At 57.6% G+C, this 22,710-nt stretch overlaps 2 protein-coding genes across 2 annotated transcripts; both read left to right on the forward strand.

Moving 5' to 3' along the window:
• Positions 1 to 816: 816 nt before the first annotated feature.
• HPCAL4 (hippocalcin like 4) lies at positions 817 to 4,950 on the forward strand. Its single transcript, XM_074894205.1, has 4 exons — positions 817 to 947; positions 2,709 to 2,878; positions 3,022 to 3,237; positions 3,512 to 4,950. Exons 2-4 carry the CDS (start codon positions 2,717 to 2,719, stop codon positions 3,707 to 3,709), a joined length of 576 nt encoding a protein of 191 aa, XP_074750306.1. The 5' UTR covers positions 817 to 947; positions 2,709 to 2,716; the 3' UTR covers positions 3,710 to 4,950.
• Positions 4,951 to 7,012: 2,062 nt separating this feature from the next.
• NT5C1A (5'-nucleotidase, cytosolic IA) lies at positions 7,013 to 18,867 on the forward strand. Its single transcript, XM_074894440.1, has 6 exons — positions 7,013 to 7,243; positions 13,311 to 13,478; positions 14,313 to 14,442; positions 14,759 to 14,881; positions 15,308 to 15,492; positions 15,754 to 18,867. Exons 1-6 carry the CDS (start codon positions 7,028 to 7,030, stop codon positions 16,117 to 16,119), a joined length of 1,188 nt encoding a protein of 395 aa, XP_074750541.1. The 5' UTR covers positions 7,013 to 7,027; the 3' UTR covers positions 16,120 to 18,867.
• The last annotated feature ends 3,843 nt before the right edge of the window (positions 18,868 to 22,710 follow it).

Consider the following 22,710-nt stretch of genomic DNA (forward strand, 5'->3'; position numbering starts at 1 on the left):
CCATGGCGAAGGGCAGAGCACCCCACAGCACCCACAACCCCACCAGGGACCAGCCCATGGCTCGATGGAAACTTCATCCAAGCTCAGTGGCCGCCAGCTGCGGAGGGGCTGCTGGTGGGGGGGGGACATGGGTGGCACTGGGATGGCCAAGGTCACTGGGAAGAGCCGCCACCGATCGCCATGGAAACGCTCCACGTTCGGTTCTGGAGATCAGAGCGGTTTTCTCGGCCCTTTCCCCGCTGCGCTTCAGCTGCGGCTCTGCCAAGCGAGGACCGAGGTGTGTCCCGGGGCCCCCCGGTGCTGGCAGCGGGGCCCTGCCCTGGGTGCCTGACAGGGGGATGCAGGCAGCGTAGCCCCTGCCAGCCCTGAAGCACCCCAAGGGAAGCGGATTTTGGGGTGTTTGGGGATCAGCCACACCAGGGACAGGAGCCAGAGGCAGGTGAGTGGGCAGAGGGAGGAGGAGGAGGAAGCAGGGAGGCAGCAGCAGAGAGTGGCAGGAGGGGCAGGGAGGGCGGGGGGGGCTCTGCTCTAGACTGGGGACCAGTCAGGCACCTCTGGGCAGGCAGGGCCGGCAGCATCCCTGGTGCTGAACCCAGCACCCCCCGCATCCCACTGCCGGCATCGCCCCCCCATCCCTCTCCCAGCATCCTCCCCAGCATCCCCTCCACTCCCCCCCCCCAGCATCCCAGTGTCATTTCCCATCCCAGTACCCCCCAGTAGCCCACCTCGATCCCCCCCGCGGCCCCTCCCGCTTGATTGGCAGCGCTCCCAGCCAATGGGCGAACGTTGCCGCCGGGGGGGCGGGCGGCCCGCGGCTACAAGAGGGGCGGGAGCGGCGCGGGTGGAGCCGGCGGGCTGGACGGCGGCCCCTCCGGTACCGGCACCGGCTCCGCGCCCCGCCCGGCCCCCCCAAACCCGAGCCGCCGCCTGCCCGCGCCGCACGACAGGTAAGGGCCGTCGGGGCCGGAGCCGCCCCCCTCCCGGGGCTGGGACCCGGTTTCCCCGGTGCAGAGCCGGTTCCAGCGGGTGAGGGGGCCGGTGCCCCGGAGCTTCCCCCCCTCTCCCCGGGGGTGGGCAAAGCAGCCCCCGCACCCACGGGTGCTGCTGCCCCCAGCCCGGCCGCCCCATCCATCCCCTGGGGCCGGGCCCTGTGCCCCTTCCCCGCTCCGCAGGGTGCGGATCCCTCGGGGTGGTGCTGGAGGCTGGGTGCAGCCCCGGGGTGGGGGGGGACACCCGTGGCGACCCCCCCCTCTGTCCTGTTTTGGGACCAGCAGCCGGTGACCGATGATGATATCGGGACTTTGAGCCAAGTGGTCCGTGCCAAGCGTGTGATGGCCCTTCTGGCTACTGGCCCCAGCAGCCATGTCCCTGTGTCCCCTGCCCTGGCGTGGCCTGCGCTGGGCCCTGCTCAGAGAGGGGAATCAAGGTCTGTGGTCCAAAGGATGCTCTTCTTGAGTCCTGGCCTCTTCGAGGGCTTTGCTGGCAGGGTAAGGGGTGGTGCTCCTACCAAAGGTCCACGTTGCTGTTCCCTCACAGGAAAAGCTGCACCGGCTGGTGGGAGATGCGGGAGCACACGAGCATGGTCCATGGTGGGGATTAATCGGTCCCTGCGGGTTTAGAGCCGGACTGTAGTGCCGGGAGGGCTTATGCAGCTCCACAGCCGAGCTGGGGATTGTTGGGGAAGCGTTGTGCTTCGTGGGCGTCCGGATGTTTCCTCGGCTCTGGCTGCTGAGGGGTGGTGGGTTAAGCGCTGCCGCGGCAGACGGTGACAGATGCTGGTGGGATGATGGGGCAGGAAACAGCCTCTGCCTGCGGGATTAGCTGGGAGCGGGGCTGGCCGGGAGCACGAGGAGCCCCACATCGCTGCGGGGGGAGGCGTGTGCCTGTCCTAGGGTACCCCCATGTCCTGCAGCCCACATGGCCAGGAAATCAGATGCTCGGAAGGGAGATGGTGCTTGGTCAAGCTCCAGGTGAACTTCTACACAACTTTCTCTTTGGAGAGGGAAGCTCCAGGAGCTCTCGGCAAGCCATCTGCTGCTCGGGCTGAGCGGCACCGGTAGCCAAGGCTGCGTGGGAGCGGGCACGGCGTGTATCGGAGCAGCTCCGCATTCTGCCCACGCAGCTGCAGGCTTGCCAGCGCTCCGGCGCGCCGTGCCGCAGGCAGCCCCGCGGCAGAGGGGTGCCTGGCCGCAGACCCCCTCCTCACTCCTTGGAGCGGGTCAGGCATTGCTGCGGCCGTTGGATGCTGCAAGTCAGATGGTGCCAGTGAGGTTTTTCCCTGCTTTAATGGCAGACTGTTGCCTCGTCTTTGTCCCATCCTTACAGAGAGCAGCTGGGCACTGTGGCCTGGTAAAGGTCATGTGAGTTCTGGGTCTTCAGTTGCTTTTTGAGTGTTTTTCTGCAGTCCAAAGGGAGCCAGCCTAGGAGATGGAGGGGAGTGAAGGTGATGCTGCTGGTCTGCCCCAGGGCCAGCTCCTGCACATCTCCAGCTGCACAGGCCACAGCTGAGCATGGGCACCAAGCTTGTCCCAGTGCCCCAGTCACTGTCCTGGCATTTGACACTGCACGGCCACCCATCAGCTGGGCGGATCAGCTCCAGTGTGGGGAAGAGGGATGTGGGGTTGGCCAGCTGTTGGCTTGGAGCAGGGCCTGGGAGCACCAGCCCTCCCCATGCCTGGTGTGTAGGAGCCGTGTGTTTTCCCTCCCAGGGGCAACCATGGGCAAGCACAGCAGCAAGCTGGCCCCAGAGATGCTGGATGACCTAGTGAGGAGCACGGAGTTCAGCGAGCAGGAGCTGAAGCAGTGGTACAAGGGCTTCCTCAAGGACTGTCCCACCGGCATCCTCAACCTGGAGGAGTTCCAGCAGCTCTACATCAAGGTGGGCTCCAGCCGGGGATCCGAGTGCTGCCTGTGGGGCTGGAGCACCCTGCTCCTGCTGGGGCGAGGGTGCTGCTTTGGGTGCAGCCTCCGCGCTGAGCTCCCCCTCCCTGTTTCGATCTCTCTCTTCTCTCCTCCCTGCAGTTCTTCCCCTACGGAGATGCCTCCAAGTTTGCCCAGCATGCTTTCCGCACCTTTGATAAGAATGGTGATGGGACCATCGACTTCAGGGAGTTCATCTGTGCCCTGTCTGTCACCTCCAGGGGCACCTTTGAGCAGAAACTCAACTGGGCCTTTGAGATGTACGACCTGGATGGGGACGGGAAGATCACGCGCTTGGAGATGCTGGAGATTATTGAGGTACCAGTGATTAAAATCAGCAGGGGTAACTTGCTTTTCCCAGGCTTTTCCTGGCTATTGGGTCACTTTTGGCACCATATAATGAGTTTTCCTGCCCGGAGCCTTGTCTGAAAGGTACCTGGGGTGTACCTGATTGTAGCTGTGCAGCAGCACAGCTTGTGCCAGCAGCTAACTGGATCCCAGTAGAGCAGCAATCCTGTCCCCTGCCTTGTCCTGGGATCTTGCACCCATCCACCATTCCTGCTCTGGTACTTTGCTTCTCTTCTTGCTCCAGGCCATTTACAAGATGGTGGGGACTGTGATCATGATGAGGATGAACCAAGATGGGCTGACGCCCCAGCAGCGTGTTGACAAGATCTTCACAAAGATGGACAAGGACAAGGACGACCAGATCTCCCTGGAGGAGTTCAAGGAGGCAGCGAAGAGTGACCCCTCCATCGTCCTCCTCCTGCAGTGTGACATGCAGAAATAGAGCCCTGGGGGCTCATCTCTGGACTGGCTGCAGCCAACCTCTGCTCCCTGTGACAGTTTCCATCCCCATTTTCTGCTGAGTCCCCCCGTGCCCGCTTGGCCCCAGGTGTGAGCCATGCTCCATCCTTCCTGCCACCCATCCACCTCTGGTCCCGGCTGTGTACTGGGCAGCCCATGGTCCATGGGCTGTAGCTCTCCCTCGATGGCTAGAGCCTGCTCTAGGTATTGCTGGCTTGAGGTGACCCCCAAACCAACCCTCTCCCATCCTGGGGCTGGACTCCCTGCAGCCAACTGTCCTGGATCCCCAGGGCCAACTGTTCCCATGTGCCTGCTGCTTTCTCCCTGCTTTTCCTTGCTGCTCTGCCTGGTCCATTCCCTGATCCAAACTGAAAACAGCTCTTTCCCCTTTCTGCTGATTCCCCCTGCTCATTGCTTGTGATGCCTCCAGGGAGGCTGAAACGTCCCAAGTCCTGGCCTTGGTCTTTCCTTCACTGGCAATTCCCTGCAAGGCTGCCCAGAGGGGCCAGGGCTGGCCCCAGGGTGCTGGGGAGCTCAGGCAGGGTGCTGCACCCTCCCCAAGGGCTCACTGCCTTGACTCCCCCTGCCCAGCTTTAGCTTTTCCATCTCTGCTTTTGCTGCTGGGAGCAGCCAGGGTTGGTCAGGGGACTTTAGGGGAGAGCAGAAGTGTTCAAGGCCACCCCTGACCGTGGCCAGTGTCTGATCCCAGAAGCCACCTTCCACCCTATCACCAGTGTGAGCTGGCAGAGCAAGTGGGTGACCACAACTGGCCTGGCAGCATCTTGGATGCTTTGTGGAGTTTCTGGCCATCCTGGATATTGAGGTGATGCCTGGGGTCCCCAGTTGAAGGTAGAGGTTTCCCAATATCTCTGTGGGATGCCCTGGGGCAAGGTTGGAAATTTGGGTTGTTGAAGGCAAGTTCTGGTGCTGCTCCTGGTGTGTGTGGGGACTGGTGGGTCCTGGACTGGGGCTGTGGAGAGGTGTGGATGGGTCCTGTACCTGCTGAGCCTCCTGGCAAGGCTCTGAGGCCACAAGAAACGTGTTTGTCTCCTTCCTCCCCCCATCCCAGCCTGCTGCCTCCATCCCTCCTGCCCCAGGACAGGAATATTGTCACAGATCGGTATTTAGTCTGCACGTTGTGGTGTTGATGACTGTAATATCCGTTAGGAGATGGTGATGTTGTTATCTATTTTTTTAATGGAAAAATAAACTGTCCCCCATGTGTGGTGTTCCCCCCCTGAATGACTGACTTGGGGGGCAGCTGGCTGAGGCAGCTATGGGGAGAGTGAGAGGACAACACTGCACTCCTGAGCATCATTTATGGGTCTCATCTGAGCTTGTGACACTCCAAGGGATGGAGAAGCCCTTGGGGACAGCACAGTGGGGCTCAGCCTGGGCAGCCTTGCAGATGGGTGAGAGTGTGACCCTTCAGCCACGCAGGCAGCCTTGGGGAAGGGAATGTTATCTCCTGGGGGCAGGTAGGACCAGACATCCCTGGTCTGTGCTGGAAATAGGTTTCATTTGTCAATCAGGAGCTGGACCCTGGCTGCACCCTTCATTCAGGGCTGGGCACAGCCAGAGGACCCGGTGGCTTTGTCCTGGGTCCCATCCCAGCGCCATCAGGAACTGGGACCCGCTATCACTGTATCTTTGTCCTTCTCAGCCTCCTCTTCTCCACCCCCATCTTCCCTGCACATATTTTCTTCTGGCCTTTCTTCTCCTTCAGCAGCCTGCAGAGACGGTGGCTGTTGCTAAGGAGCTCTCACCAACTTTAAATACTCCTCTGTAGTTAATCAGGCAGGGCTGGCTCCTGGGCGGCAGCGCTGGCTCCCGGCTGCGAGCCCAGCTACGCCGTGCTGCTCACCCCATCCCGCCTGGCTCCAGCGTGCGGGGAGGTGTGTGACTTGGCTTCCACCCTGAAAATCACCAACATCTTGTCTGTCCTGCAGCAGCCAGCACCTGAGCACGGAGATGGGAGGATGCCAAAACCGTAGAAGCGTGTGTATTTTTAGGAGTGCTGCTGAGGGGAGAACTCTGCACCTTGGGTTTGGCGGCCGTGCTCGCCTGGGCTCTCTGGGAGCGTGCGTGTGTGTCTGCAGCTCAGCGGTGCCTGGGGAAGGAGGGACGGGGCAGGTTGTCACCACTGTGTGGGAGCCTGGGGACGTGCCAGGGCTGAAAGGGCAGCAACTCAAGCTCGAGAGGGGACTCTGAGAATAGTCTCGGTGATCCTGGGGCCCTCAGAGCTCCTGCTCCCCTTGGGGCCACCCCAAAGGAAGCTCAGCTATTTCCCAGGAGGGACCAGCAAAGGCTCTGGGTAAAGGGAGTCTCTGAGGCTGAAATGATGATAAACTCCCAGCAGGGCATCCCAAAGGGTTTGGGATCCAGGCAGCTGGGTGAGCCCTGGAGCCAGCCCTGTTCACCAGCAGCCAGCTTCCCCTGGCTCTGCTCTCCTGGTTGAACCTCAGTGCAGGTGAGGTTGTGTTTGATCAGTCTCATGGGCAGAGACACAGGGGTCCCCAAGGCTGTGGTCCTGAGGGAGGGTCGGTTGTCAGCTGCTAGCACAGAACTTTGGGCAAAACCCTTCTGCTGGCCTCAGTGCTGGGGCTCTGTGATCTCCTCCCAGGCACTGCCCTGTGCCAAGTGAGACAGGGTGGGCTCCTCCATCACTTGGCCTCTCCTTGCTGAGCAGTTTTGGTCTCTGGGGTACACTCCCTGCACCCCGAGGGCCTCGGGGCAGGGTGGGGGGGTGTGTCTGCTGGTCATGGTGCAGCTTTCAACCTGAGCTGAAAGCTGGGCTCTGTGCACAGCTCTGTGGCTGGACTCGGTCCCACCAGCATTGGTGGGAGAACGTTTAGTGAAGAGCCTTAATTAATATCCACGCTCCTGCCATTCACTAGCCCACAGGTTACCCTGGCAGGGAGCAGAGTGCGAGCGTGCCTGTGACCCACATCCTTCCCCTCCAGCTCCCCGTGCTGCCCACCCTTGTGCCCTTCCCTCTGCCCGCTCCTCTGGCATCGGGGACCAAACCCCACTGACCCCCGAGAGCGACCTGGTGTCTCCCATGGGTGCCCTGTCACCTCCTTCTCTCTCGGGTCCTCCCGAGACTCTCTGCTGATGGCACCTTTCTCCCCCAGCCCTTTCCCTTTGCTCCCCGGGGCTGACTCTGCCCTCGAGGGGCTGCGGAGCGCTGCCCCCGGTATTTGGGGGGGGGGGGGCGGCGATGGAGGGGAGACCGCGGCGGGGCGGGCTCGGTCCCGAAGAGGTTAAACCGTGTCCCGGTGGGCTGAAACCCCGGAGCTTCATGGGATGCCTTATAAAGCGCGCTCCGCCGGCCCGGCAGCGGCTCCGGGAACTCCCGGTACGTGCAGACTCGCCGCCGCGCACGGACCAGCCGCCGCCGGTGTCCCGGAGCCGCCGCGCTATGGAGCCTCCGGGCACGGCCGGGGCGCCGGGGCGGCCCTGGGAGGAGGCGAAGGCTTTCTACGACAACCTCGCCCCCAAGAAGAAACCCAAATCGGTGAGACCCCCCGAGGTACCGAGCCGGGCAGCCGCTCCCCACCCCGGGGTGGGGGAAACCAGCCCCTCTGGGTGCCCCCGGGTGCTCTGTCTCCCCTGGGTGCCTCCCCCCATGGGACCCATCTCCTCTGGGTCTCTCTGGGTGCCCCATCTCTTCCAGGTTCTCTGGGGTCCTCCTGGGTGCCTTATCTTCTCTGGGTTCCCCTGTGGAACCCTCTGGATCTCTCTGGGTGCCCCATCTCCTCCAGGTCCTCTGGGGTCCTCCTGGGTGTCTCTGGTTTTATTTTGACCCCCTGTCTCTACCCGGGTCCTTGGGGAAGCCCTGGGTGTCTCTGGGTGCCCCCACTCCTCCATGGAATCCCTTGGTTGCCTGGGGTCTCTCTGGATTTTTCCCCCCCCCCCAAGTCTCTGTGGGTTCCTGCAGGTCCCCGGGGTGTTCCCGGGTCCCCCCCCCGGGGCTGAGGTGTCCTTGCAGAGCGGCTCCGTGCCCCACGAGCTGTCCCCTGCGCCAAGGCGGGAGGCCCTGCCAGGGACAGGAGGGGTGGCAGTGGCAGAGCAGGGGGACAACCTGGGGGCCCAATCCCTGCCGGGGGGCAGCGGGGTGTCACAGGGGGTAGCCGCCCCTGCCAGGCCTGCCTGCTCCGGGAGATTAGAGGGGAAGCCTGCGTTATCTAACCAGGGCTGAGCCTGCCGGGTTTAAACATGGGAGTGCCTGGAAGCATGGCCAGATCGTGGAACAGCTGCGGCAGTGCGGGGCTGGCAGCCTGGCAGGGCTAGCAGCCTGCAAGCCCACCCAGCCACCGTCATCCTCGGGGCTGCGGGTGCCCCTGCAGCGTGGGGCTGAGGCAGAGGTGCTGCCCGCGGCGAGGTCAGGAGCCCGGCACCTTTCGTGGCAAAGCTCTGCGTGTGACCTCTGCGGCGAGGGGAGACGGCCAAGCCCCGCTCTGCGGACCCCGACTTGGAGCAGCCCCTGTGCTTTCCCTGCTGGGGACCCGGCTGCAGCCCCCGGGCTTGTACCTGCTGCCAACTGGCAGCGCTGCTGCCTTCGTGCTTCCCGGAGGAGAGGGACAGCCTGGCTTGGTGGTGGGATGTGGCTGGTTATCTTTCATGCCATGCTCTCATCCTCCTGCGGATGTCAGCCCAGGCTCCTCCTCTTCCTCTCCTTGCAGCGAGCTCGGTGACCAGCACACCCGTCTCTGCTGTAGACCTGGGGAAACTGAGGCACGGGGCAGTGATGTGGTTCGCTTGCACAGCAAACCCGCGGCAGAGCCAAGATCCAGGCACTCGGGCCCTGAAGTTAGGCCATGCCATCCACCCCTGCGGGGCTGGGGACGATGCCTGTGGTGCCTGCCCAGCCCTGTGCCCCTCAGCCGGGGCAAGCTGGGGGCCCCGTGCCTCTGGCCAGGCAGCTCGGCTGCCCTCGCACACAGCTGGGCTGCCGGGCCCTGCCAGGCAGCTGTCACGCCCCGTGATGGATGGCTGCAAAGCGCTTTTCTGTATTATAAATAATGTGTTTGGAAAACTCAAAAATATCTCAGCCATTGCCCTGAACTTTAATCTGATCCCGAGCAGGGGGCTCGCGGCCGCCCAGGGCTCCCTCATGCATGAGGGAAATGGAGTTTTGTGTCATCTGTCTGCGCCCTTGCAGGTGCCGGCTCTGTCCGGCCTCTTGGCCAAACATCTTGGCCAGTCGGAGCAGGTACCAGTGGGGGAGCAGGCACGAGCTGTGGGGGCTGCTCCCTCCTGGAAATGGGCTGTAAGATGCCAGGAGGCAGCATGATTTTGGGGAGAATTTTTGGGGAGCCCATTCCTGGCTGGGAAATGGGTTAACAGGGCATCCCCGCAGCCCACGGGGCTCCCAGCTTTGCAGGGGTCTCCGCTCTTCCCACGCCCTGGCTCCCATGCCTGCTCCGGCCTCGCTGCTGCCAGCTGGGGAGGTCAGCGATGAGACTTGTCACTCTTCAGCAATGCGGAAAATGTGCCCCAGCCTCTCCAGTGACGCCGCACGGGGAGGAGAGGCTGGGTCGGTGGGAGCTGGCCTTCTGCAAGCTCTGCTCCTCTGGGCGCCCCGCTCGTCCCCTGCTCTGCCAGTCCCTGCACCCTTGGGGACCCATCCGCCTCACCAGGGTGCCTCATTTTTGGGATGCTTTAGCTGGGGTGGGGACCCTGCTCGACCCTGGAGTCAGCCCTTCCTCTTCCCTTTCTGTGCCTAAATCTCACACCAAAATTCACTTCCAAATTTTTCATTTGGCCACAAGGATTTGGTCTTCTGCAGCATCCAGGGAAGTGCCTGGAGTTCCTCCAGGTTTTTAGGACAGAGGCGACTCCAGCAGATTCAGCCCTAGGCAATGCAAAAGGATCAAGGGGTGCAGAATGGGGTCCCCACTGTGGCTCCTGCCTCAGCGCCAGCCAGTGATGGCCTCCAGGGGTGGCAACAAAGCCACTGGCGTTGGGTGCCACTGTGGGCACCTGTGGCTCTCATGGGTGGGAGGGCACGGCCCTGCTGCACATCCCAGGAGCGTGTGGGATTTCCAGATGTCTGCCCCTAATCCTTGGGGGGCTGCTTAGGATTTACGTCTGATTAGGAGGGCGATTTAAAGGCCTGCCAGCTGTTGGGTCTGCAGAGGAAAATGTGCCATTTCCAGTCACTACTGGAATAGGTCTTTACCCCAAAACTGGGGTGTTTGGATCTGGGATGAGTTTTGCACTTTATGGAGCCAGAGCCTGCTGAAAAGGTCACTTATGCCTCTGAGATGGGGTTTGGACCTCGTGGACCACCTGGAGCTGTGCCAAGGGCTGATGCTCTCTTCAGAGGGCTGGGCTGCAGGACGTGTCCCTGCTCGTCCCTCCTGCCTGGCTGAGCCCGGGGATGGACCTGGGGTTGGGATGAGACCTTCCCCCATGCTGCCCTGCTCACACTTCTGTTAAACACATCATTCATCTCTTGCTTGAAGTTCAGGATGGTTCAGGATGGTGTCGAGTCTGACCTTCCCGTGGGAAGGGAGGAAGAGGAGCTCATCATGAATCCCCAGGCAGCAAATTGGGTTGGATTCAGCTGAGCAGAGCCCCACAGCCGCTTCCTGGGCTTGTGTCGGATGATGAGTTTTAATCGACCTTGGCTGACCTTGGATGCTGCTCTGAGGGTAAAACAGGGTCTGTCATTTGGAGTGCCCAGACCCTCCAGGACTGAGGCAGCTGGAGCAGGAGGCTGAGCAGGGACGGGGTGCTGTGCAGGGACGGGGTGCTGTGCAGGCTCCACGGCAGCTCGTGGGACTAAATGTGTCCTGATGAGGACTGCGAGCAGGACCTCTCCCATGCACATACTTCCTGTTAAAAATAAAGGGTGTGTTTGCCCAAAAACTCTGATGTTTCCAGGCAAAGTGGGGCTTGTTGGTTTGTTCGCAGCACTCCGATGGAGGATTTGAGGTGCTGTGGTTCCTGTAGTGCTGTGACTTTTTAAAGCCCATTTTTGAATGTCGTAATGATCATCTGCAGTACTAGTAGGGATGGAGAAGCATCCAAACAACCTTGAGGAGGGAACGCTCCCAAATGAAATCTCCACTTCAAAGAAATGTCAAAATGTGGCTCCCTCCTTGCAGAGCAGAATTGCCTTATTTTTCAAATGTCAGCGTTTCTCAGAAAACAGCAGGGCTGTTCCAGCCCAGCCGGAGCTGGGAGTTGCGTTAGCGCCCAGGTGAGACTTTCCTGCAGAAAGTGCTCCAAAGGTGCAAAACTTCCTTGGCAGGAGCAAACAGGATCCAGCAGGTCCCATTCCCGGAGGCCGGGCTTCCCGCCCGCAGGCAGCTGGGGCTCCAGCAGCCCACGCTGGGGCAGAGTTAGGCCCCAAGTTTACGGTTATTTTTATTGCCGTGTTTATTACCTCTTAAATTAACCTCCTGGAGGCTGGTGCCTTTAAATGGCAGGGAAGGGACCTTGAGCAGCCTGTTGCTGTTGCGCAAGGTACCTGTGCTCTGGGCACCCTCCGGGTGCAAGGTGTGTGCCGTGGGGAGATAGAGACGCAAATTCAGGCTGGACACCCAGCTAGGCTCGGCTTATGGCCCCGCACACACATCTCACCCCCTTGAACATGGCTTTGTGCCGTGCGTGCTGCTGACCTACTTTCTGGGCTGGGGATCCTCTGGCGTGGCTGGCTGTGGAGGATGCTCTGCCCTGCGGTCTGGGGGGGACCAGGAGCGGGGAGCAAACGCCCAGCAGCTCTTCTATGTACCTGGATAAGTAACCCAGCGCTGCGGGGACCCGGGAGCAGCACGGAGCGGTGGCAGGACTCCTTGCTGAAGGCTAATGGCCGGATGTCCCAAGACCTTTAATAGTTATTAATATTTTCAGCTAATAAATGGCCCATGACACCGGAGTTATTAATTAATGAGTTGGAGTGCCAAGACTTGGCCCATGACAAGTTAATAGCTAACACCCACTGGGTAGCTAAACGTAAGATGGGGACCTGGCTGTGGGTCACCGGTGGGAACGATGCTGGTGTCGCTGATCAGCTTCTGCGTGGACCTGGGTGATCCTGCGTGTCCTGGGGGTTGTTCACCTGCTTTCTCAAAAGAGCCGCTTCCAAATCGGACCTTATATCTCTGCAAATGCCATGGGAAAGGGATCCCTCTGGCCACAGTGATGTTCTCAGCCTGAGCTAATCTGTGTCTAGTCCTGACTGCCCACTGTTTAATCTGCGTGCTGGGGATTTTGGGTACTGATGCAGCAGCGTTGGAGAGGTGTCTGGGACCCACCGCGCTGCAGGGCTGGCCCTGGGCGCCGCTTACAGGGGGGGTGCAGTGCTGGGAATGGCATGGGGGCTGCCACTGACTCATTCCTGGGTGCGTCTCCGTGCTGGGCAGGATCAGCGGGGCCGGGATGGGGGCAGAGCGAGTCCCAGGGCAGGCCCAGCCCTGCGGGGAGCCAGGATTCCCAGTGCCGATGGGGTACCTTGTCCTTGCCAGGCTGCTGTTTCTGTAAAGCTCAGCCCTAGGCAGGGTGGGAGCTTGAACTTTGGAGCACCTGGGTGTGAGGAGCAGCTGGCAAAGGTGCCCGCCTGCCCCTGGGCAAACGGCATTGCCGGAGGATTACTCACGGAGCAACGTGCTACACGAGGATCCTGGAAATCACTGGAGGAGCTGAGGTGTTTCTGAAGCACTGAGTGGATTTCACAGGCTCCCTGAGGAGATGAATCCCTGAGCGCAGCCAGAGAGTTCGTGGGCTGGGATTGATCCCAGGGAGCATCCCCTGCGTGAGCCCCCAAGCCCGTGCTGCTCTCCAGGCTGAGTCTGCTGAGGACAGGGCTGCCTGCGCCACTGTCCCTCCTTAGGATTTGCCGTTCTGGGAGCGAGGATTTCTTGTTGGCCATCAGTAATGAATTTGCTTTCATCCACGAGGATTAACACCCTTCTGCCCTCCAAGGGGAGAGGGCAGGCAGGTGGGGGTCAAGATGAGATTGACTTTCCTGGTGTCCCCTCTCTCGCTGCCAAGTCCCACTGGAGGCCTCTTGTTGACTTCAGTGGATTTTGGATCAAGCTCTTGAACATTAATAATAATGACTCATAAATCATTGCTTGCGCCACCTGTTTGTCATGTTTCCGCCCACAATAACTATATCAAGTGTTTTTATAAGCTGAGCTGGCATGAGTTGTTTGTCACATCTGGACAGCATCGTGGGAGCGCGGATCTGGCCGAGCCGCAGTGTGTGGTTTTTCCTGGCTGGGAGGGGGAAAGCCACACAAATTCCTTTTGCATGGGGTTGAGTGGTACTCCTGGGATAGCACGTTGGGTCTGGATGGGTCCTGGGAGCCTGTTTGCAGTGGGAGGGCTTGGGCATGGCGCGAGCAGTGGAAAAAGGCTCTTGGGTATCCTGAATGTGTGGGGACGGTGCATCAGGGCTTCATCTGTTGAAGCATTAGAAGATGAGGATTGCAGCTGCCCCATTATCCTCCAAATCGCTATAGAGGTGTCACTCACCCCATGGCCTTTCACGTTGAAAGTTAAGAGATGCCTTCTCGGGCAGCGGGGCTGGGTGCAGGGGCTGCCTCCCCATTTTCTCCCTTTCCCTGCAGCCAAAGCCCGAGAACGCCATCACCATCGCGGTGTCGTCGCGAGCGCTTTTCCGCATGGAGGAGGAGCAGAAGATTTACAATGAGCAAGGGGTGGAGGCCTACGTGAAATACCAGCTGGACCATGAGAACGAGCCCTTCCTCCCTGGGGCTGCCTTCCCCTTCGTCAAGGTGAGCATCCACCCGCCTACACTGAATCAGCACCGTGGTCCTGACCCAAAAGTTCTGGGGAGAGGGGAGTGCTCCGGGGTGCTTGTGTGGGGAAGGGGTGGGAAATGAGCAGCGTGGCAGAAGGGATGTAGCCACAGAGCAAACAGAGGTCAAATAAACCTCCTGGCAAGTGATGTGCTTCTTCCAGGACTGAGGAAATGCTGAATTTTCCAAATTGGCTACTGAGCCCAAGAATTGAAGAAATCATCTCTTTGGACCGTATTTAAAGTTTCCCTTTAGGGAATTCTCATATCTTTTTTTTTTTATTATTACAATTTATTTATTCTTTTAAATTGGCTGTATTTAGCCTTGCTACAGAGTCGGCCAATTTCTCATTTTGACATGTTGAACTGAGACATTTCAAACTTTAAAAATATTTTCCAATTTCTGCCCCAGATTCACTGGATTTAGTGCGGTTCTGCATGCTGGCCCTCACTGAAAGCAAGCTCTTGCCCATTCCCAATGAATAAACTAATCCACTTGGTGGGGAGAGACTTGTTCTGTTTCTGATTGCTTGAAAAACACTTGTCTGTAACTTTGAGCTAATTTATTCTCATCTCCTGATGAAAATTTGAAACCTTTTATGTTTGAAAATAGAAGAGTCTTTTTCCCGCAAATCAGTCTTTTTTTTTCCCCCCAGTTAAAGCTGCTTGCTGATGTCAGCTTGGCTCAGGGTGTAGCTGGGGTTGGGCCAGATCCCTTGTTTTGGTGAAGTGTTTTGCTCAGTGAGAAGGGGGTCAGGGCCATGCCTGGGGCTCGCTGACACCCACCCCCCCTCGCCCTGGGGTGCTGCAGGCGCTGGAAGCGGTGAACACGCAGCTGCGCGAGCTCTACCCCGACAGCGAGGAGCTCTTTGACATTGTCCTCATGACCAACAACCATGCCCAGGTTGGGGTTCGCTTGATCAACAGCATCAACCACTACGGTAAGCTGAGAGCAAACCGTCCTTTGCGCGGTGCCGACGGCTTTTGGGCAGAGTGTTATTGCTTGGCAGCAGGATAAGGAGACATTTTCTCCTGTGTCTTCCTCCAAACCACACACTGAGCCCACTTCTCCCAAATTTCCTGGGCTTTGTGTGGAAGTTGGCTGGTGATGAGGATGCTTTGGCTGCCGGCCATGCTGTTGAGCGGCAGTACCAAAATCAGCTCCCGTCCTGCTGACTCTTGGGAGGCCTCAGGGGAGCAGCGTCAAGGCTTGTTTGGGGGGCAGTCAGGCTCACCCTAGGGTCCATCTGCCCTCAGATCTATTCATCGAGAGGTTCTGCATGACAGGAGGGAACAGCCCCATCTGTTACCTCAAGGCCTATCACACCAACCTCTACCTCTCCTCTGACGCCGAGAAAGTGAGTGGGGCCATTGAAGAGGGTGAGTCTGGGGTCCAGCGTGGAGGGGGGCAGTGGGGGGAGCCTGGAGCCCTCAGGGGGTTGGTGCCAGGGGTGGTAGCTCCAGTGTCTGTCTAGGGTCTGCCTTGTCCCACATCCCATCCCTGGTGCTCCAAAGAGCCTCTAGTTTCCATCGAAATAAGGCTTTCCTCGAGCTCCACAGCTCTTCCAAGGCAAAGGCACTGTTTTTCCCCGTTAATTCTTGTATGCAAAGGGAGGTTTGTCATCTTGGGATTTGTTTTTGCTGTAAAAGGTCTTGGGGCCAAGCTGCAGGCGCTACTGGGTGCGTGCATTTCCTTGCAGTGTTTACTTCCAGCCCATCGTGTTTTGCTTTGCTCCTCAACAGATAAGCCACGAGGCCAGGTCCTTGGGTAACTGCCACCTCTTGCCTCACACTTTACCTCCACAGGGATCGCCGCAGCCACCATCTTCAGCCCCAGCAAAGACCTGGAGGTGTCGGAGAACCAGCTGCGGGTGGCGTTTGATGGTGACGCCGTGCTCTTCTCTGATGAGTCGGAGCAGATCGTGAAGGCTCACGGCTTGGACATGTTCTTTGAGCATGAAAAGGCTCACGAGAACAAGCCTCTGGCACAGGTAGTGCTGGGGTGCAGCCAGAAAAAGCTTCTGGGAGAGAGACAGCCCGCAGGGCTGCTCTCACCTCTGGGAACAAGTCAGGGGTCAGCATGTGGAGTGTGAGGTGGGGTGGGTCCGCAGCCTGGTACGACTGGCCCCTCGCTGTCATTTCTGGGGGTCACAGGGACAAGGGGTTAGCCAGCCTGTCTGACTCTGCTGGGACTGGATGCCTGGAGGAAGGGATAGCGTGAAAATCTGCAAAATTTCTTCTTGCTTTGGCAGGGACCCCTGAAGGGCTTCCTGGAGGCCCTGGGGAAGCTGCAGAAGAAGTTCTATTCCAAGGGGCTGAGGATGGAGTGTCCCATTCGCACCTACCTGGTCACTGCCAGGAGCGCGGCCAGCTCGGGAGCCCGAGCCCTAAAGACTCTGCGCAGCTGGGGCCTGGAGACGGATGAGGCTTTGTTCCTGGCCGGGGCTCCCAAGGGGCCGCTGCTGAAGAAGATCCGTCCTCACATCTTCTTCGATGACCAGATGTTCCACGTGGAGGGAGCCAAGGAGATGGGCACTGTCGCTGCCCACGTCCCCTACGGCATCGCCCAGAAGCACAAGCGGCCAGCGCAGGAGAAACAAACCCCGAACAGCAAGTAGCAGAGCTGGCTGGTCCCACGGCCCCTGGCGTGCGGCACAGACTTCACCCTGTGCACCACGCTCTGACCTGCGTTGCGGTCTGCAAGGCAGAGAGCATTTGCCCTGGCAAGTGCGAGGTTTTTCCCCAGCGGGAGCCTTGTTGCGGGCATAGATGGAGGAGGGGGCTGACGAAAGGCTTCGTTTCGCCTCTGTATTTGTTGCAATGTCGTGGTGTTGTCCCCGTTCCTGGTGGGGCCGGAGGCTGCCCTGCGCTAGGCAGCCCCACGAGCCTTTTCCCCTGTTCCTCCTGCTCTGCACTTGCTTCAGGCAAAATTCCTCGAGGATGGATCTTGCCTTTTGTGGACTGTTTGTGCCAGGCAGGTTTAACCTATTGGTGTTTCTTTAAAATCCCGGGTAATTCCCAAAGCCTTTGATTTACAAAGCAAATGTTCAGGCTGAACTGTTGAACTGGAAAGTTGGGAGCACACAAGAACCCTTCTTGCAGCTTTGAAACAAAATGTTTCTTTTAACTAAAATTAAACCGTAATATTGTTCCTTCACAGACCCAGCCCCTGCTCTCCAACCAGAAAATCTTTCATGTCTTTGTCCTTTCATCAAGATTTTGCCAGCTGAACAGCTTTCCTAAAAAATTTCCACTAAAATTTTGAAAAATAGAAACAAACAGTAATATATGTTAAAAAAAAAAATACTCCTGTTTCCTGCTTGGAGTTTTGGGCTAGTGTATTGTTGGCCCAGGTTTTAAAATTTGGGTTTCACAGTTGCATAAGTTAGCACTTAAAAATAATGTCAGTGAGGCATCCAAAGCCCAGCTCTTGTGTGAGCCATCCAGGGTCTGCAGACACATGCCTAGGGCTTGAATTAAGTTAAAAGCAGGCCTTAATATATTAGGGACATCATTTGAAGTCCATTTAGGTAAATCTGCAGAGAATTTTAGCCTTGGGGTTTTAATTAAAGGAGTCTTTTTTTTCCCTCTTTCTAGGCTGAGCCCATATGAGTTGATAATCTTTTTCTCCTCAGCTTCTTAAAACCTCTGGTGTTTCCTAAAATAGACACCTCTGCTAGTGATGCTGTGAGAGAGAACCAAATCTCCGATTAAAAAACAGGAAGAGAAATCAATTGGAGAGCTGCTCCAGAGTCGGTGTGAAAATCACACTGACATTTCTGCACAAAGCCCCGTCCCAAAGGACACAGGAGAAAAATATAAAGATTATTTCTTGTGGGTTTTTTTTTGCTTTTGGGGTTTTGTTTGTTTGTTTGTTGTTTTTATTAGGCAGTACACCCCATGGTTGGGCACAAAGGATGCCCAGTGTTATCAGGCAGTAGTTTTCTACAGACCATGGGCTGAAGTTTTCCAAGGTATGTGTCTGCCTCTGGCTTAACTTTGCCAGGAGGTTTCAGCTAAAAGAGCTCAGCCCTTCCCGACAGTGAGGCTAGAGCTCGAGTTATCGCACTTTTGACGAATATATAAACAAGCTAGTGATGCCTTCAGTGGCTCGGGAGACTGTTTTCTCATTGCACTAAATCCTGCTCTAGCAGTGAAAAGCAAATTGCACTTTTTTCCCCCCCGAACTGTTTCACTTTGACAGACTGTTATTTGTCACATCTGGGTGATGAGCACCTTAGAGGAAGGTCTAAAATCCAAACAAACAAAAAGTCTTGAAAGAAATGAGTATCTCAGTAACACATTATCAATACAGGTTTATAATAAGGTCTCGTCTTTTTAATGTGAACCCCAGATACTGGGATCTGAACTGTATCTTGGAGACCTGTTTGGCAGCTGGGAGGGGGAGAACAGCCTGGCCTCCCAGTTAAACATTTCCAAGGTGTTTCCTGAGGATCGCACTGTGGAAACCCAGCCAAGCCCAGCTCGCAAACGGGCTGCACTGGGGCCTCCTGCCAGCCTGGGGGGTGACATTGCAAGAGGAATAGGGTTGTCAGCAAGCCCTTAGGACCCTCCCCCCCCCAGGCCAGGGCAGGGTGCTGATGGCATCCGATACAGGTGCTTGTACCGGGTGCTGGGGGGGATGCGGCTTTGGATGAGGGGTGTTGTCAGCGCTGGGCTGTGCAGGAGGAGATGCCCTGTCTGAAAGTGCTGTTAGCTGCAGGGAAGCAATGTGTTGTGGTTTTGGGGCAGGGCCCTGGATCTCAGCAGCTTTCACTGCTGCCTTTCCGGGCCCTGAGATGCACAGGGAGCTGGGTGCAAGCTGGGGGGCAGGGGCACAGTGCAGGCAGGAGTTTTAGTGACTCTGCTCAGGGTCCTTCTGCTGCCAGGGGCTCACTGCGAGACATGGGGCTCAGGAAACGGCCCCCAAGTGAGGTGGAGCTCCCTTTGCACCTCCTGAGTCCTTCCTGTGTGGGGAGGATTTTCCATTCCTGCAATGGCTGCCCCCTTTGGTTTTATCCACATGGCCTCTTATATTATTTTTTTTCTCCTCCATCACTACAACTGGCAGACGTGGATTTGCTGCTTGTGTACTTTCCTCTTGTGCCCATCTGTGACACCCCCTCGGGCTGGGGGAGCGATGCGGTCTCCAGGACCAGCTGCATGGACTGGGCACATCTCCCACCCTGATGGGCCAGTGCGGTTGTGCCTCTTGCGCTGCGCTGGCCAACGACTGGACTTTCCCTGCTGTGTGTTGTTGCTGTGGGTTTTGCTTCATTGTCCTCCAGCGGTTTTTCTTGTGAATGGACTGCCATGTTAATGAAAACCCTCTGGGTGTTTTTCTGTAATAAACTGTGTTGGTCCCAGCCCGGCTCTCTTTTGCCATTCTCACAATGGGTATTTTGGCTCCCTGGTGCAGCCAGCAAGAGAGTCTGGGTTCCCTGGTGAAGGGGTGGGGGTGACGAAAAGGAAAAGGGCCTTTTGGGATTTGAGGGAATTCAGAAAATGTAATAAAAGCAGCTACCTGGGAACTGGAGACCTCTGGGAGAGGTGGGATTCCAGAGTTGAGAGATGTGCTGTGATACAGCTACCTCCCTCTGCTTCGTGAACAGGCTTTTATTGTAACCTGGGATCGTGATGAAGTCCTGGATAAAAATACAATTTGGCAGAAGACTTTTGTCAACTTGATCTTCTCCCAGCCAACAGGTGGGAGGCAGCAAAAGCTTTTTAGAGAAGATTTATTGCTGCTGAAGTACCGGGTTTATCCGAATAGCGACACTGCAGTTCTGGTGTTAGCTCCTCCCTGCCAATAAGGAGAACACATGGGTTAAGGGGAAGCAACAAATTCTCCATCCGTCACCAAATATAGCCAAGGAATGTCCATATGCCCCAGGGGAGCATCTCTGCTATGGGTGTTCGTTTAAGGGATGGGTGGCCCTCAGCAGAGAGTGTTCTTGTGCAGCCTTGCTTGCTGGAATGCTTTCCCCTCACCCATCCCCGATCCTGCATGTTCTTCCACCAAATGCCTGGAGGAAAAATCAAATTCCAGCACTGATAAGGCTCATGTTGCACCAGTGAAAGTCCAGGTGGGCCCACCCAGCCCTGAGAGCTCAGGATGTCCATGCCGAAGCCAGGAGCTGCCTCTGATGTTCATCAAGGCAAAGACTGCCCCGAGCCCTTGACTCACTCCTGGGGACCAGCGTTGGCACTGGGGCCAAGGAGCCAAAGGGTCATGGAGAGATACGGGCCAAGGCCATGCTGGGAGGGAACAGGGAGGTTTATGCAGTTGCGTCTGTGATGTCTTGTCGTTGGTTTGCTGCAAGCCTGAGTTTTTTGTTTCTGTTGCCTGTTTTCTGAGCTTTTTCCTTCATCAGGCATCGAAGGACTTTGCAATGAGTGTGCTTTGAAATAAAGAACATGGAGGAGGAGAAAGCGGAGGCAGAGCTGATGGAGAATTATGCTGCCACTCAGCTATTGTCAGCGCAGATGTTCACAAGGTAATCATGGCCTTTGAATAGCAAGAACTGCTTGTCATGATGAATCCAGGATTTAACCACAAGAACTTGTGGGGCTTCTTGGTGAGGGTGTGACACCCCCGATGACCAGCTGCATGACAGGGAGGTCTGGCAGAGTGTGGACTCTGCTCTTCTGGTGCACACGGTAAGTCATGACACCTCCCTGCCTCAGTTTCCCCATCACTGTATCAGAGATCAGGATGATACAGAGGTAAAATCAGATCTGGAGGATGACTCCAGCTCCTTGCAGAAGAAAATCAGAAATCCAGGAGTGCAGTGAAACCCTATATCTCTGCAGTGATGCCTGCACGCCCAGCAGCAGGTCCCAGTGTGCAGGGGCCATGCAAATACAGGGTTGTCCCAACAGCCCCATGGTGTTAGCCGTGAGGGGTCCCAGGCTGCGCTGGCAGAGACTCCACCTTGTCCCTGCAGTGCATTTCATTTTATGTCCTTTCTGGAGTGCAGAGTAGGGGCCAACCAATGTGAGCAGGGACCTGCAGCCATCCCAGGAGGCTAAAATGTCAGGGCAGGGAACCTGGTGACAGGGTGACAGAAACACCCGGAGTTGGAAGAATAGATAAGAGGACCTGGCGGCAAGAGAACAAGCAAAGGGCACTTGCTATCAGCACTAGCGGGGCCGTGCCAGGATTTGAACAGCCTGACCATCTCGTTCCTTCGACACCGCTATTTATAGCAGTGTTCGTTGATGCCTCTGTCACCGGAGCCTAAAATGGTTCCCCTGTGTGCACCCGGGGCGGCTGGGCTCACTCATCCTGCGCTGGGGAGGCCACCAACGAAGCAGTGACTCAATGGAGCGTGTGTGAAGCTGCTCATCGCCCCGCTGACGGAGGAAGCCGATGTCTCCCTCTGCCAAGAGGCAGCTCCATGCTGGGCCAGCTCCTTGGAAGATGCACCAGACGGTTTCTGTTTAAGGCCTGGCCTCTCGCCAGAAAGAGTCAGTGGGGTAAATAGACCCACCTTCCACCCCGCTTCTTCCTTCGCCCCAGAACTGGGGCTTGTCTGATTCTGTCTGGGAGCCTGCAGTTTCCACAGCTTGATGTTGGTCCTTAAGGTAGCTGTGGGGATCGCTCTGTGCGTTACCCACGCTGGTGGAAATAACCCTTCGGTTACTGGGCTGCAGCAAAATGCAAGAGGGAAAAGACCTTGTAACTGCAGAGCAAATATGCCCCATTCCCTGCCTGGAGATTTGCCTTTTAAAAAACTGCTTCGTTTTCCCAGTTCTGCCCAGGCCAGTGAGCGATGGAGGTGGAGATCAATCTGTCCTGGTGTTTTCCCATTCCTGCAGCGAAAGCTTCGTTACCAGGGCTGCACTTCAAAGCTTTGCTGCCAGTGCTGCGCTGGCTAGGACTGTGCACATAATCCCACCGAGGAGGAGAGGAGGGGGTCTCCGCAGCCCTGGGGCTACAGATGCCAGGCAAGTATGGCTGCAGCCGCCAGGGAGCGATGGCCAGCCCCACGCTGCTGTGACACAACCAGTGCCAAATTTTCTGATCGAATGACTTGAGATGGACATTAGTGTTTAAAAAAAAATATAGAATAAAATCCTCCGGGATCACATCCAGCAGTCCTGCATACAGGATGAGACTTTTGCTTGTTTTCTCTTAGGGCAAATTGCATGGTTATCCCTTCCCTCTGGTGCAAAAAGGGGATGCAGGGCCCAGGACCGGCTCTGAATTTTTAAGCTTTACTCAGTGGGAGCTCACATTCCGCCAGCCAGCGGTACCCCCGAGCAGCCCCGCAGCTGGAACCAGCCCACGCTCGTGCTGTGGCTGTGTCCTTGTCACCGTGGCCGTCAGCAGTGAGCAGCGGTTTTCTCCTCGAGATAAAGCAAACCCGTTCAGGGCCGTGAGGTTAGCATCTGCAGGCAGCAGAGGTGACACCGTCCCCCGCAAAACGGGGACTGCTTGCCGTCACAACCACCAGACCACTGCCTTAAAAATGCCGCTCAGAGGTGGCAAAGCCCTGAGCAAGGACCAGCAAAGTCTTTATCTGGGGAATCCTGTGAGAGGCGAGAATAAATGAGGGAAAACACGCTCTGATTGCCCTGTGAGGGAAACCCGGCTCCGCTGGCCCCGCGTGGCGCTTGCTTTTGGGGCTGCAGCCGTCGGGAATTTGTGCATGGGTGGAAGCGGCCGCATGCGCTGGGAATTCACACCCATCCTGGCAGGGATGTGTTTACCCCAAGGAACGGTGGGCCCATTTCTGCCACCACAGCCGTGGGGACAGGGATGGGGATGGGGACAGTTGTGGTGCCGAGCGTGTGCCACGAGAGGGCGTGAAGGGCTGCGTGGTGTGGTAGGGGGGTGCGATGGTGGCAGGCGTCCCCCCCTCACGGGCGTCCTTCGTGGGCCAACATGTTCCCAGTGGCATCGCCACCTTCCACGGTGCCGCCTGTTGCTCCTTCCCCTTCAGGCGTGTGTTTGGGGAGGGTGTGAAGGGTGTCTCTGCCTCAGCGCAGCCCCAGTGGCCATCGTAGCCCCCAGGCAGTCCCCAACCCATCACTGCGTGGGGTATGTCCTCCATGGGGAAGGGCAGCTGCTTGAAGCCCACCAAGCTGGGAATGGAGACGTGTTCCTGTGCCATCTGTGGCATGGGGCACCATGTCCGTAAGTGCTCATGTGGCACTGAGGTAGAGCCGCCATCTTGAGCACTGTGGGCTGAGGCAGGGCCGCC

This window comes from Strix uralensis, chromosome 25 (assembly GCF_047716275.1).
Source record: "Strix uralensis isolate ZFMK-TIS-50842 chromosome 25, bStrUra1, whole genome shotgun sequence".
In the NCBI taxonomy this organism is placed as follows: domain Eukaryota; kingdom Metazoa; phylum Chordata; class Aves; order Strigiformes; family Strigidae; genus Strix; species Strix uralensis.

Coding starts and splice junctions, on each gene's coding strand:
- HPCAL4 (XM_074894205.1), top strand. CDS start 2,717: ATGGGCAAGCACAGCAGCAAGCTGGCCCCAGAGATGCTGGATGACCTA. Junction 2,879..3,021: donor TCCAGCAGCTCTACATCAAG/GTGGGCTCCAGC, acceptor TCCTCCCTGCAG/TTCTTCCCCTACGGAGATGC. Junction 3,238..3,511: donor AGATGCTGGAGATTATTGAG/GTACCAGTGATT, acceptor TTCTTGCTCCAG/GCCATTTACAAGATGGTGGG.
- NT5C1A (XM_074894440.1), top strand. CDS start 7,028: ATGGGATGCCTTATAAAGCGCGCTCCGCCGGCCCGGCAGCGGCTCCGG. Junction 7,244..13,310: donor CCAAGAAGAAACCCAAATCG/GTGAGACCCCCC, acceptor CTTTCCCTGCAG/CCAAAGCCCGAGAACGCCAT. Junction 15,493..15,753: donor AGAACAAGCCTCTGGCACAG/GTAGTGCTGGGG, acceptor TTGCTTTGGCAG/GGACCCCTGAAGGGCTTCCT.